Source organism: Acinonyx jubatus, chromosome C1 (genome assembly GCF_027475565.1).
Source record: "Acinonyx jubatus isolate Ajub_Pintada_27869175 chromosome C1, VMU_Ajub_asm_v1.0, whole genome shotgun sequence".
Classification (NCBI taxonomy): Eukaryota; Metazoa; Chordata; class Mammalia; order Carnivora; family Felidae; genus Acinonyx; species Acinonyx jubatus.
Genome location: NC_069381.1, coordinates 35,061,409 through 35,077,418, shown reverse-complemented (window position 1 = coordinate 35,077,418; position 16,010 = coordinate 35,061,409). Strand labels below are relative to the sequence as shown.

General features: G+C 39.8%; 1 protein-coding gene across 1 annotated transcript in view; it reads left to right on the top strand.

Moving 5' to 3' along the window:
* ZSWIM5 (zinc finger SWIM-type containing 5) overlaps positions 1-16,010 on the top strand; it is a 240,203-nt gene that overhangs the window by 192,706 nt on the left and 31,487 nt on the right. The window contains exons 5-7 of the mRNA XM_027059344.2: positions 7,858-8,037; positions 13,415-13,591; positions 15,209-15,355. Of these exons, the coding sequence (XP_026915145.1) occupies positions 7,858-8,037; positions 13,415-13,591; positions 15,209-15,355 (504 nt within the window). The remainder of the gene's footprint in view (positions 1-7,857; positions 8,038-13,414; positions 13,592-15,208; positions 15,356-16,010) is intronic.

The following is a 16,010-nucleotide window of genomic DNA, read 5'->3' as shown; positions in this document are numbered from 1 at the left end:
ATTTGAATTCTAGTTAGTTAACATACAGTGTATTAGTTTCAGGTGTACAGTGTAGTGATTCAGCACTTCCATACAGCACCCAGTGCTCATCACAATATATTCCTTAATCCCCATTACCTATGTAACTCATCCCCCCAACCAACGATTCTGGTAACCAACATTTTGTTCTCTATAGCTAAGAGTCTGTTTCTTGGGGGGCACCTGGGTGGCTCAGTCAGTTGGGCTTCTGACTTCTGCTCAGGTCATGGTCTCCCAGCTTGTGGGTTCGAGCCCCATGTCAGGCTCTGTGCTGACAGCTCAGAGCCTGGAGCCTGCTTCAGATTCTGTGTCTTCCTCTTTCTCTCTTCCCCTCCCCCACTCACTCTCTGTTTCTCTCTCTTCCCCTCCCCCACTCACTCTCTGTTTCTCTCTCAAAAAAAAATAAATAAACGTTAAAAAAATTAAAAAAAAAAAAGAGTCTGTTTCTTGGGAGCACCTGGGTGGCTCTGTTGGTTACGCATCCAACTCTTGGTGTCGGCTCAGGTCATGATCTCCTGGTTTGTGGGTTTGAACCCCATATCGGACTCCGTGTTAACAGTGCAGAGTCTGGTTGAGATTCTCTCTGCCCCTCCTGTGTGCACACTCTCTCTCTCAAAATAAATAAATAAACTTTAAAAAAGAAGAGTCTGTTTCTTGGTTTGCCTCTCTCTTTTTTCCCTTTTGTTTGTTTGTTCTGTTACTAAATTCTGCATCTGAGTGAAATCATATGGTGTTTGTCTTTCTCTGACTTATTTCACTAAGGATTATACTCTCTAGCTTTATCCATGTCATTGCAAATGACAAGATTTCATTCTTTTTTGTGCTAAGTAATATTCCATGTGTATATATTACCACATCTTTGACACTTAGGCTGTTTCCATAATTTGACACTTGTTGATAATGCTGCTGTAAACATTGGAGTGCATGTATGCTTTTGAATTAGTATTCTTGTATTCTTTGGGTAAATATCTAATAGTGCGATTGCTGGATCATAGAGTAGTTCTATTTGTAACTTTCTGAGGAACGTCCATACTGTTTTCCACAGTGGCTGCACCAGTTTGCATTCCCACCAACAGTGCAAGAGGGTTCCCCTTTCTCTGCATGCTCGCCAACATCTGTTGTTTCTTGTTTTTAATTTTAGCCATTCTAACAGGTGTGAGGTGATATCTCCTCATAGTTGTTTGTTTTTTTAATTCACATTAGTTAACATAGAGTGTAGTATTGGTTTCAGGAGTAGAACACAGTGGTTCATCACTTTCATATAATACCCAGTGCTCAGGGTGCCTGGTTGGCTCAGTCAGTTAAACATCCGACTTCAGCTCAGGTCATGATCTCACAGTTCGTGGGTTCAAGCTCCACACTGGGCTCTGTGCTGACTGCTCAGAGCCTAGAGCCTGCTTTGGATTCTGTGTCTCCCTCTCTCACTGCCCCTTCTCCCACTCGTGCTCTCTCTCTCTTTCAAAAATAAATAAACATTTTTAAAAATTTTAATAAAAAAATAATAACACCCAGTGCTTATCCCAGCAAGTGCCATCCTTAATACCCACCACCCCCCACCTCCCCTCACCCCATGTAGCCAATCCCCCCACCCACCTCCCCTCCAGCAATCTTCAGTTTGTTTTCTGTGTTTAAGAGTTGCTTATGGTTTCCTCTCTCTCTGTTTTTATCTTATTTTTCCTTCCCTTCCCCTGTGTTCATCTGTTATGTATCTTAAATTCCATATATGAGTGAAATCATATGATGTTTGTCTTCCTCTGACTTATTTTGCTTAGCATAATACACTTAGTTCCATCCACATTGTTGCAAATGGCAAGATTTCATTCTTTTTGATTTCCGAGTAATATTCCATTGTGTGTGTGTGTGTGTGTGTGTGTCCATTGTGTGTGTGTGTGTGTGTGTGTGTGTGTACACACATACATATATGCACACTACATCTTTATCCATTCATTAGACAATGGATGGACATTTGGGCTGTTACCATAAGAGGGAGTGAGAGAATCCCAAGCAGAGCTCAATCTCAAGAACTATGAGATCATGACCTGAGCCGACGTCAAGAGTTGAATGCTTACCTTGAGCCACCCAGGCACCCCTCTTACTCTTTTCAATATGGATAGGCTGACAGTGTTGCAGATCTTTAAGTTCTGCTTCTTTTTTGATTAACAATGCCATCCTTAAATCATATCTTTCTTCTCACATTTTACTGTAAGCAGTCAAGAGGAACCAGGCTACTCTTTCAGTACTTCACTTAGATAGTTCCTCAGCTAATTTCATCACTCACAAGTTCTACATTCCACAAAACACTAGGACATGAACACAATTTAGCCAAGTTCTTTGCCACTGTATGACAAGGATTGCCTTTCCTCCAATTTCCACTGACATGTTCCTCATTTCCATCTGAGATCTCATCAGAATGGCCTTAACCCTCCATTTTTCTACCAACACTCTGTTCAGGACTATTAAGGAAGTTCAGACTTTCTCTACAGGTCTCCTCTTTTCTTTCTGGGACCTCACCAGAATCATCTTTAAAGGTCTGTTCACAGCAGCATAGGCTTTTTCTAGCATGCAACTCAATTCTTCCAGCCTCTACCCTTTACCCAGTTCCAAAATTGCTTTCACACATTTAGGTATTTGTTATGGTGGACCCCACTTCTTGATACCAATTTATGCCTTAGTCTGTTTTGGGTGCCACAACAGAATACCAGAGACTAAGTGACTTACAAACAACAGAAATTTATTTCTTACAGTTCTAGAGGCTAGGAAGTCCAAGATCAAATGACTGGTAGATTTGGTGTCAAGTGAGGGCCTACTTCCAGGCTTATAGGTAGTCATCTTTTCACTATGTTCTCCCATGGCAGAAGGAACAGGGGTTTTCATGAGAGATCTCATTCTCAATGACTCTATAGCCCCCAATATATACATACCTATGCACATGCCAGATATGCATTGGAGATAGGTCTTCAAAATTCTAAGGGAAAAAAATAAGATTTCCAACCTAGAATTACACACCCAATCAAAGTATCAATCAAAAGTGAGGGTAAAATCCAGACATTCAGCAATGCAAAATATATCAACTATGGAAAATTCATCTCCCACCCTATCTGAGGAAGCTACTGGAAAATGTACTCTACCAAAACAAGAAAGTAAATCCATAGAGAGGAAGGTGTTGGATCCAGAAAACAGGGGGTTCAACATAGGAGAAAGGAAAAGGAAAGTCCTAGAATGAGAGCAAAATAGTGGTATTATAATTTGAGGTTAGATCAACATTAAATGTTTGCATTATTATGACTAAATACATATCTGTAGCACAGTCATGTAGTACACTAATACTACATTTACTTTCTTAAACAACTTTTTTTTCCCCTTCAGGAATTAATAATTATTTTTGTTTGTTTGTTGTTTGACTATTAGGTTGCAGATTTTTCTGTTGTTATCATTAATTTACCCTCCAGTTATTTACCAGTAATTTAAAATCTTCATACAGTATATTTGGTCACATCAAATAATCTATCAGTGTTATTATCTTGTTAGAGACATTTCTTCTGGAACCATTTATTTTCCTATTCCTGGTTTAGATTGTGTGCTCTCCAAACCTGCTGCAGGATAATCATGTAGATACTGCTCTTTACTATCATTCTAGGACTTCCCTTTTCCTTTCCCCTATGTTGAACCCCCTGTTTTCTGGATCCAACACCTTCCTCTCTATGGATTTACTTTCTTGTTTTGGTAGAGTACATTTTCCAGTAGCTTCCTCAGATAGGGTGGGAGATGAATTTTTCATAGTTGATAAATTTTGTATTGCTGAGTATCTGGATTTTACCCTCACTTTTGATTGATACTTTGATTGGGTGTGTAATTCTAGGTTGGAAATCTTATCTTTTTCCCTTAGAATTTTGAAGACCTATCTCCATTGTCCTCTAGCTTCCACCTGCTGTTGTGAAGTACCAGGCCATTCTCATTCAGGAAAGTTTTGTGTTTTTTCTGTTGGTCTTCTTCTAAAATTTTTTTTTAATTTGAAAGAAAGAGAGAGACAGAGGGAGAGAGAGAGAATTCCAAGCAGGCTCCATACTCAGCACGGAGCCCGATGCAGGGCTCCATCTCACGACCATGAGATCATGACCTGAGCTGGAATCAAGAATCAGATACCCAAATGACTGAGCCACCCAGGCGCCCCCTAAATTTTTAAAAAATCTAATCTCCTTGGGTGCCTGGCTGGCTCAGTCGGTAGAGCACGCGACTCTTAGTCTCGCTGTTGTGTGTTTGAGCCTCACGTTGGGTGTAGAGATTACTAAAAATATAAATAAATAAACTTAAAAAAAAATCTAATCTGGAGACACCTGGGGGCCTCAGTCGGTTAAGCTCCCGATTCTTGATCTCAGCTCAGGTCTTGACCTCAGGGTCGTGAGTTCAAACCCTATGTTGGGCTCTGTGCTGGGCATGAAGCCTACTTAAAAATAAATAAATAAAATTAAAAAAATAAAAAATCTAATCTGCTTAATCCTCACTAAACCTTCTCAACTGGGAAACTTGCATCTTTTAGTTTAAGATGTTTTCTTGAAAAAAATTTTTTTTCATTTCCTCACCCTTTTTTTTCTCTTTTTGTCTGGAACTACTTCTGTTATTTGGATATTAGCTTCTAGGTAACTATGCAACAGGCTTAGAAGACAAACAGTCTAGATTAGGGATAAGAAAATAGAGAGTTCCAGAAGGGATGTCTCAAAAAATAGTAAAATTGCTAGATTATTTCTTATGACTAAATATACTAAATGGAGATTGATTCTCTAGTTTTATTTTTTTCTCTTGTTGTTTTGGTGTGTTTTTGTTTTCGTTTTTGTCTTTTATCTTCCAGGTGGTTTCCTCAGTTTTATCTTTCAAACATCTTACTAATTTTTAATGTATTTTTTGTCACCATAGGTTTAATTTCTAAGAGCCCATTTTTGTTGTTGCATCCTGCGCTTTTTTCATAGATGCAGTATCTTCTCATTTTGCTGATAGCAATTGCAGGTTTTTTTCTTTAAGTTTTCTTTCTTCTCTGCCTTTTTTGTATTTCCTCCCAAGTTTTTCTTCTTTCTGTTTACTTTTGTTCTCTGTCCTTTATGTCAGATGCTTTCCTCATATACCTAACACTTCTTAGCTGTCCATTTCTATTTAAGAGTAACAGTTAAAAACTAAAAGGAAGTTCTTTGCATGTGTGTGCACGCACGTACGTGTGTGCATGTATGTATGTGTGTGTGTGGCCTTGTTAGTCAGTTTAACTGAGGATGATCTGGCTGGGTTTTTTCAGTTATCTGCTATGTTTTCTGTCCTTGGGCTAATTTGTTTCCAGAGATGAATCCTCCAGTCTCTTGTTTCTGGGTTATAAGCCTGTCATAGTCTTCTTAGAACCAGGGGGGGAAAGAGGGTTAGGGTTGAGGGTTAGGGTTGGGTTGGAGGGTATCCATTTGTTCAACATGTATTGATTTCATCCCTCAGTTTTTAGTATGGAAACCCCACCCTTGGCTGTGAGTAATATTTCCAATCCAGAACCTCTCTGAATCAACCTTCCCAGTGAGTAAAGTTTTGGTCTTCTTCCAGGAGAGGGGAGGAGCAGGCACTCAGTTGCCTTGAATAGAGTAAGAACTTTGGGATCCTGAGACCTTTGACAAACTTCTAACCAATTTTACTAGTTTCAGCCCCACTTTCAGCAGGGTTCTGAAGCGTGAATCAGTCTGCTTCTGGGCTTTCTAACCACTGATGGAGGTTTCCACTTTTCTGTTCTGCTAGGTCAGCTATCACTCATCCACAAGCTTTCCACATTGCAAATTTTTGTGGCTATTCTCTTTTATCTCTCCCATTCTCTGTGTCTGTATGTGTTTACACCTGTTTTTATCCTTTTACTTTCATTTTAGTGAGGTTTCAAAAGGAAACAGTGGTTAGCTATCTTTAACGGGAATTAATTCATGTTTATTCTTCAAACTGGAATGCCATTTTCTTTCTATAACTTCTGCTGACCCCACATGCAGAATTCATTGTTCCATCATGTATATTCTCATAGGATTTTATGTATGTCTATGATAGCATTTGCCATACTTTATTATTATAATTATTTGAGTGAATCCTAACTATAATTCCCTTCAGAGTCATCATAATATAATACTATTATATTACACAGTGTAGTTTTTATTTCATGGTAGATTTTTAAAACTGAGCCAGTAGAAATGAATTTTCACTATCTTCAGGTAGTATCTGAAATTAGGGCTAAAATGGCCTTTAAACCATTCCTATTTGAGTTTGAAGGACCTTGAAATAGTGTTTCAAAGTACCTCCATCTACAGATGTAGCTTCATCCCAAAGGATGTTTAACTTAGGATACTTTGCAGCCAAGCTTATTGCTGGTCTGAGATTGAGAATATATCTAGTTCAGTTATAGCCAACCTTGAAAAGAAGCAGGTTTGCTTGAAAAGAAGGGTAATATGGTTGGAGAGACAGTACTCATATATTGTATAGAATATGTGATACTCTGCTACAGTGACAGAGAAGATCCAAGAATGTGATAGTTTTAAGACATCCTAATAGATCAACTGTATCAAAATCCAAACTGAAATAAACCATTTTTCTTGGGAAAAGGAAATACTAAAATTCTACTATGTGCCAAGTAATATGCTAGGCCTTTTACAAATGTTATTTCATTTAATTCTCACAACATCCCTACAAAGTAGTTGTTTGGGGGGCATCTGGGTGACTCAGCTGGTTGAGCATCTGATTTTGGCTCAGGTCATAATCTCACAGTTCATGGGTTCAAACCCCAAGTCGGGCTCTCTGCTGTCAGCACAGAGCCTGCTTAGGATCCTCTATCTCCCCCTGTCTCTGCCCCTTCCCTGTATGATCCTCTGTTCCCTCTTTCTCTCTCTGCCCTTCCCCCACCTATGCTCTCTTTCTCTCTCTCTCTCAAAAATAAATAAGCATCAAAAAACAAAAACAAAGTAGTTATTTATGTGCTCTCAGTTTTACAGTTGAGGAATATGAATTTCAGAAAGCCTAAAGTCTACTAACCAAAAATTGAAACCTTTTCTGAGCACCTCCCTTCTGACCCCTGCCCTTGTGCTAAGTGCCCTTCCTCTATCTTGCTGTTGTCCCCATATCTTTACCTTAACACTCATCATATTCAAATAACATTATATGTATCTATCTATCTCCCCCATTAGTCAGCTCCTCAAGGGTTGGAACAATGTCTTATTCTCCAGTAGGAGAATAGGCCTTGAACATAGAAAGGTCTCAATAAATATATGTTGGACTACAAATCTGAGCTCAGAATTCAAGCCCAAATTGGTCTTGTTCATCATTACAGGCACATATCCAGATATCCAGGAAGGATATTTAAGGAAGCTCTGAGAAGGAAAAATAAGCCATTTCTGAAAACTTTAGCAGATTTTATTTCTTTCTTTATTTTTTGAGAGAGAGAGTGTGTGTGTGAGAGAGCTGGGGAGCAGCAGAGGGAGTGGGAGAGAGATCTCACGACTATGAGATCACAACCGGTGCCAAAATCAAGAGTCAGACACTCCTACCAGCATGGAGCCTGCTTGGGATTCTCTCTCTCTCCCCCCATCCCCACTTGTGCTGTCTCTGTCTCTCACAAAAGAAGTAAATAAACTTTAAGAAAAATATAAGTAAAAAAGGTTAGACGCTCAACCAACTGAACCACCCAGGTGCCCCAACAGATTTGATTTTTTTATATTGAGAAAAGCTGATGTTTTGGAAACTTTTCCTACCACTAAAAATAGAAGAGAAGAAAAGACTGAAAAATTAAAGCTTAACATACATCGGAGGAGAGATATCAAGAATGTTGGTTGCTTTATTTTCCAGGGGCCTTATGGGTATGCATCATTTTAAATCCACATTGCAAACTGGAAGAAAAATCCTGTTGGCTGCAGCAACTGCAGAGGTGGAGTGACCTGGATGTCTGTCCCCTGGAGGATGGGAACTATGGGCATGAGCTACCCAACATCACCAATGCACTTCCCCAGAATGCCAGTCACAGCCCAGGTGAGCCATAAATCCTTCTAATGTCTTTGTGCCTGGAACTCCTAAGGTGGGAGGGTAAAGTGCTAAAACAAAGGTGGCTGGACAGTTGGCTGTCAGTATTGTCACCTTCAGTAAGAAAAGCCTGTCCTTTGTTTGTCTTGAAATACCAAGCCTTAAATAAGGGTAAGCTTTTATCTTTGACATTATGGATGCTGTCTTTTTCTGTATCTAGAGTGTCCTTACAGTGCCCAGCATAAATTCCTAGGGTCCTCTGCATGAATCCTCTTTACCTTTCAAGTTCATCATGACTAATGGATCTTGGCCTCGGTTGGGGTTGGTTTTAGCTCAGAAGACTTACCTGAAGAGAAGAATGGAAGGCCTGCAAAACACAGCTTTTAAAATGGCCCGACAATTGCTTTTCTTACTTTTCTGTTTTCCTCAAATGTTTTTATATAGCAGATAGCTAGAATGGATTATCTTCCCAAATTACTGCTAGGACTCTTGCCCCATTTTAAGATAAATCCAACAATACTGTACTCTCTGCCTTTTGAGCCCAGTGACCTACGAATATCACTGAGCATCAGCATTCACATCAGTTTTTAGTTCATCTAACTCAGGCTATTTGCTGTTGGCAACTGATTGCTCTTTAGCCCATTGGGAACCTTTATTGGTAGGGGTTTTTTTTCACACATTGATTTTACATGTCAGTCCCTTCTATTTTAAGTGATAAATCTGATGTTTTTAATCCCAAGGAGAAAATAATTGAAATTGTTTTTGCCAGGTTTTCATCTAGTGTCTCATAATTGATTGTCAGTATATTCAAGGCAACTGAGGTAACAAGAAGTGAAAAGACTATAGTTTTGCCATTTCTTTAAGCTACCCTTTACTCACACTCATCTAACCTCCACAACACACCATCCCTTTAGTATTGGCTTTAGATAGGCATAGAGAATCAAATGCATGTAAAGACATGCTTCTATTTTGGCAGTTTCTTCCTTATCAAATTGGTTATTTGTTGTTACTGATTCTCATTTGAGAATATTGCTTCTTCTGCAGTCTTCTCAAGTTGTGGCTGATTTAGCTCTTAACGTCTCTTTACCTAATGGGGCAATAGGCATCCCACTTATTCTTCATTGCCATTTCTGTATCATTGTCTTTTCCTCCTTCCCAAAATACCCCGCAGCTTTAAAGTTAATGCCATCAAAATATACTATCTGCTACCCTTCTGATTTGGGTCATTTTAGACCTCTGGGTCAATCCCCACACCCGCCCCCGCCCTCCCCCCATCCCTTGAAGATTTTTGTTCTCTGCTGTCACTACTTATATTGGAATTCTTGATTTCAGTAGCCACACACATGATCCTTCCAATATTCTAGTCTCTTAATTCTTTGACCTCCTATCTTTTAGTAGTCTTGTCTACCACCATAATTGAGCCATGCAATCCCAAGATCATACTCTAAGCCTTGTCATTACCAATAACAATACCTTCTTCATAATCTAAATTTCAGGCAGCTCTAATAACCATCATCAGTCTTGCTAGTTTATTTTCTCTAGTATGCCAATTCCAGTAATTCTTTAACCCACTAGGAATTTTGATCCTGCCACATTTTCATTTTCCTGGTAGCCTCATTTTCCTCCTTATCCAGGTTAGAGTCCTTGGTGCATCATTATAATTACTCTCAACACCTACATACTCAACCTCCTTTTTCCCTTTATTTCACTCATAGAGCAAGACACTAACTTTAGTAGCTAAGTCCAACTCTAATTCCTTAGTGCTCACACCCACAGAGCTGAACATGATGAAGAGAAACATAAGTGTAAGTAACTGGTCTTACTTTAAGTTTATGACTACTGATTTTGAATGGGACCATAGTACTGTCCAGACATCCACATTTCCCTAATCTATGCCTTCTTTCACTCTTCTGAATTACTATTTCATACCATCTTTGCCTGAAAAATTTATTCCCCTTCCCTCTGCTTCCTCACTTTCAGCTGATAGCCTTGCTTCCTGTTCACTGAGAGTATAGGAGCAATCACAAGAGAATTTCCAAGAGTCTCTCATCTGCTTCTGTCTGTGCCCATCTTCTTCCTCTTCCCTGTTTTTATTCGTGCTTGTAAGTCTAAGCCCTCTACTTATTCTCAAAATCCTATTCCTTCTTTTTTATCCAGGACATCACTCCAGGAATTATCTCCTCTCTCACCTGCTTCACAAATTTTTGTGGATTATTCCTATGAGAGTATACAAATACATTGCTTTCTCTCTCATCACAAAACAAAACAGAACAAGACAAAACAAAACACAATACACACTCATGTTGTTCCCACATGCTTCTCTAACTACCATCCTGTTTCTCTGAGGTAGTAGAAATAAGTGGTAGAATTAAGAAAAATAATTTAAAAGAATAGTATATATTTATTATCTCTCCTGCTCATATTCTCCCTTGAACTCACTCTAGTCAGCTTTCATCCCTCCACTACTGAAACTGCTCTTGTATGGGTCACTGTTGCTAAATATGGCCAAATCTAGTGGTTGATTCTTGGTCATAATCTTACTTGACCTGACAGTAGTATTTGTTACAATTGTTTACTCTCTCCTTCAAACATGTTTTTCATCTTATTTCCAAGACACTACTCTCTTGGTTCTGCTCTTACTTCATTGGTTCCTCCTTCTCAGTCTCCTTTACTGTCTCCTCCCCGCTTCCTAACCTAAAATGTTAGAGTGCCTAGGGTTCAGTCATCAAACCACTGCTCTCTATATACATACTCCCTTGGTGATTGCATTGTTTTAATAATCATCTGTATACCAACAACTCCAAGATTTATATCTCCTTGACCAGAATTTTCCTCTCGACAACTTCAGACTTGTGTGTTCAGCTGCCTTTTCAATATCTCCACTTTGATATTAATAGGCATCTCAGTAGGATTTCTTACCTATTAAGCCCCACCCAAACCTGCTCTCCTATAGTCTTCCCTATCTCCACATATGGCAAATCTGTCTTAAAAACCATGGAGCCATTCTTGATTCTTTTTCTCTCTCACTCCAGATCTATTCCATGAGCAAATACTATTGCCTTTACCTTCAGAATATATCCAGAATCTGTATATTCTTATCTCTACTGCTTATTACTCTGGCCAAGTTGCCATCATCCTTCTCAAATTATTGCAATGACTTCCTAACTGCTCTTCCCCTTCCATCTTATGGTGTGTTCTCAATACTGCTGCCAGTTATCCTTTTAAAAAGTGGGTCACACCATATACCTTCAGCAGCTCAAAGCCCTCTAGTGACTTCTCATCTTTCACTCATGGCCTGTAAGGCCCTTGGAGCAAGCCTCCAGGGATTGCTAGTATCTCTCTTACCTCATCTCCTATGATTTTCCTGCTTGCTCATTCCATCCTAAGTACACTGGCCTCCTCACTGCTCTCAAACACTCCAAATATGCTCCCACCTCAGGATTTAGCATTTGCTATTACTTTTGCCTGGAATACTCTTCCCTTAGTTATGCCTAAGGCTTGCTCTTCAGTTCCTTGAGCTTTCTGTTCAAATGTTACCTTATTAGAGACCATTCTATATAAAACAATAGGGGTGCCCGGGTGGCTCAGTTGGTTAAGCATATGACTTTGACTCAGGTCATGATCTCACAGTTTGTGGGTTTGAGCCCCACATCGGGCTCTGTGCTGACAGCTCAGAGCCTGGAGCCTGCTTCAGATTCTCCCTCTCTCTGCCTCTCCCTCGCTTGCACTATGTCTCTCTCTTTCTCTCTTTCTCTCAAAAATAAACATTAAAATTTTTTTTTCAATTTAAAACAACCCCCACCCAATACCAGCTTGCCTTTCTCCTTAATCCTGCTTTAGTCTTTTCCATAGTATTCATAACCATCTGATATATCTGATATACTATATATTTATTCAACTATCTCTGCCCATTTAACTGTAAAGGCCCACAGTTCCTGGGTGGCTCAGTCGGTTAAGCGTCTGACTCTTGATTTTGGTGCAGGTTATGATCTCACGGTTCATGGGATCAAGCCCTGCATCGGGCTCTGCACTGACAATGCAGAACCTACTTGGGATTCACTCTCTCCCTCTCTCTCTGCCCTTCCCTTGCTCATGCTCTCTCTCTCTCTCAAAATAAGTAAATAAACTTAAAAAAATCAAGTCCCATAAAGGCAGGGACTTTATATATCCTCAGCACCTGGAACAAGTACCTGCTATGTAGTAGGCACTCACTATTTGCAGACTTAATGAATATTGGGAGCCTAATCCCCACTATGGGCTGAGCAGACCCAAGGTAGAGTCTCAGTTCAGGAAGAGAGGTGCTTAGACTATAGCCAGTAGAAGGTACATTGTGCTTCTACTGAGGGACAATATGAAAGAGAAGACATTTCAGTAGATATGGTCAGTGCTTTTCTAACTTAATCATCCAAGCCCATACACTATGGGATATATCAAATTCTGAAGAGATGACTATATTCTAAGGACTTTTGCTTAATGAATAAATATGTTCATTTCTTTCATGTACATTCTGAGTCCTCTGGCTTTCCCTCCCATTTTTTTTGCACAGGCTCAGTGGATACACCCCCACATTTGGGCATCTCTGGAAACATCTGCATAGTACTTTAGCCCTTGATCCCAAAATAGTTACAGCTGCCCTTAATCTGGCAGAGAGTCAATTAAATAATCCTTTATGGTTTTTTTATTTCCTTAAATGTAATTTCTATGAGTCCTTCTGTATATACAGTTTGTGACAATGTATCTTTCACGTGGTCTTCCTATATACCACCCTAAGCTGTTTTGGTTTCCTTGCAGCCTTTTTCCTGAAGAGATATGGCATGGTAAGACTCCGTGTTAATTAGTCTTGTCAGCATCAGTTTTTCACATTAGAGAACAAGCCTGTAAGCCTATAGGTATCAGTATGATAAAGGGACCAGAATACACAGGGCTTCAGCTCTTTTTCAACTTTTAATATCAATTATATCGAAGTCCTTAGTCTGATAAGGGTCATGCTGTAAGTGAGACAGGTTATAAATAGGCCAGGGAAATTACCTAACTGCTTCTCTCTTATTCTGACTTCTATAGAAGCAGTTTGTATCCTCATAATTGAGCAGCTGGGCACCACAGTCCCTCTTCTCTTTCATGTGGCTCTTGGTCCTAGGAGAAATTGGTCTTCTGTAGAAGTAAAAAGGCAGCCATAGATCTCTGGAGAAAGGTTGTTCCCATACAGGGCACAGATACATTAAGGGCTATCCAATAAAGAGACAGCACCTAGACAGATGGTACCTAGACAGATGGTAGAATGGCTGCTCTCACTAACCACAAACTATTCTTCTTCTCTTCCTCCTACTCTGAAGAAGACATATCAGATTACCTGTCATTGAACTGCTGCATTTCTTTCTTTCCCCAGACTCCTTATCCAGACCAAGACGAACAGTGTTCACTAGAGCCATTGAGGGCCGTGAATTACATTGGCAGGACAGCCATTTACAGCGAATAATAAGCAGCGATATATATACAGCTCCTGCCTGCCAGCAGGAAAGCGAGAGACTACTCTTTAATTCCCAAGGCCAGCCACTGTGGCTTGGTAAGTGTACCTCTCCTCTACTCTAAGAATTTCAAAGCCCAGTCTTAACTTGTGCCAGGCCAGATCTGCATAGGTGCTGGCGACACAACTACAATTTGGACAGATCTTTTGGGGCCTTAACTAGTGACTCAGGGTATTTATGTGAAGCCTCAGCCATTTGCATGTGTACTTAGCTGAGGTACAATGACCTCAAACATTGGAATTTGTGTTCTGTTTCCTGAGTTTTAGGAAAGGAAAGGAGTCCTTAAATCTCAAAGAGTACTAATAAAACCATTAAACATCAGTTCATAAGCTCTTAGTCAACATTTGCTGAGCAACAGTATAATCTACTCTGAAATTAATATGTTTTGCTAAAAATGCACTAACTTTGAAACTTCAGTTACACTGTGCTAGTAACTAGGGCATTATCTGCATTTGTCACCAAGCTGTCTTCCTTTCCTCCTTTCCACCTTTCCTAACCCACTTCATCATAAAGGAACAGAGCTGTTCTACTGTGGGTTTAAACCTTCCTCTGGCTGACTGTCAGTCTCTTCTTGACTTTATCACAGGATGCCCGTTCCAAAACAGACAGTATTTTTTAAAAAAATACTCATTTTCTGAGTCTAACAACAATGACATATATTTTTATATCTTCTCCCAATTCCCTAGTTCTATCCTTCACCTCTTATCCTTGTCTTTCTCAAGATCTTTCTGAATATGCATGTATGTCCCTATCTCTCTTTTGAAAGCCTTGGCCAGACTCACTGTGGGCCAGTACCTGAAGTCTCCTTTGTTCATCTTTCCTCTTTGATCCAATACTTCTAAAACATGAATCTAATAAGAATGTGAAAATGTATACACCTCATCAGTAAACAAAGATGAAAATCAAAACAAAACTGAATTACCATTTTTTGATTGTCAAATGGTCAGAGAGTTTTTTTTTTAAGTTCATTTATTTATTTATTTTGAGAGAGACATAGAGGGCAAGCAGGGGAAGGGCAGAGAGAGAATCCCAAGCATGCTCCGCAGTCAGTGCAGAGCCCAATGTGGGGCTCAAACTCACGAACTGTGAGATCATGACCTAAGCTGAAACCAACTGTCTGATGCTTAACTGACTGAGCCACCCAGGTGCCCCAGAGATTTTTAAAATAAAGATAATTAGTTTATGGTGTGGGAAAGGTTGCGTGGAGATAGTTACTCTCATTTACTACTGGTAGGAATGTAAATGCTTGCAACCTGTCTTGCACGTTTTTACTTCCTTTTGCTGGCAAATGAGTTGACATATAATAGGTTCTCAGGAAATGTAGGATTAATGAATGAATGAGGCCTTTCCCTTTAGGCAGTTAGTTGCTACTTCCATTGGGTTCCCATAGTACAAGTTCACAAAGAGGTACTTACATTTTATTATCCTAGCTATGTATTCCTTTCTATGCCATACTGAGGCTGCATGGTAGCTCTTTGAAGGTAGTGCCTGTGACTTACTCAGTTATATTCTTAAAAAATAAAACATTGGTCTTGGTACAGAGTAGATAGCAGTTGAATTTTAGGAACTGAGCAAAACACAAACTCCCTTTGTCAAATATGAATTTTCCTGATTGGAAAATCTAACCCAACCAAAATATTTTCTTCATCTGGTAGAGCATGTGCCTACAGCCTGTGCTCGGGTTGATGCCCTGCGTTCCCATGGTTATCCAAAAGAGGCCCTCAGACTCACAGTGGCCATTATCAATACTCTGAGGTTGCAGCAGCAACGGCAGCTGGAAATCTACAAGCATCAGAAGAAAGGTATAGTGATAAGGAGCCATCTTAACTCCTTAGGTTGGGGCTGATGAGGATCCTTAGGGGCTACAAGGCCTACTATTTTATTTTCATAAAATTTCATGGAGTGGCAGGAGCTAGAGAATTTCAGGTTTTTCTTTTCTTTTTTTTTTTTTAACATTTATTCATATTTTGAGAGACAGAGTGGGGGGGGGGGCAGAGAGAGAGGGAGACACAGAATCCGAAGAAGGCTCTAGGCTCTGAACTGACAGCACATAGTCCGACGAAGGGCTTGAACTCACAGACCATAAGATCATGACCTGAGCTGAAGTCAGACACTTAACCCACTGACCCACCCAGGCACCCCAAGAATTTCAGGTTTTTCTACTTGCTGTGTGGAATGCCTGACTTTATCTCTATGAATCTCAGGGTTTTTTATCTGCAAAATGGGAATAATAATGCTGGTCTGCCTCCCTCACAGGGTAGTTGGAAGGCCCACTAGATCTAGTATAAGATGACCTTTTTAAAACTGTAAAATTATATTTACATATTTGTGCTGCCAGTGAGAAGCCTAAATGCAGACCTCAAGACCTTACATCTGACTGATAAACTTGTGACCAGTCCTATGAATCCAAGGCAAGACAAAGAGGGAAGATTTTCTTTAAGTCTTGAGGCTAGTGCC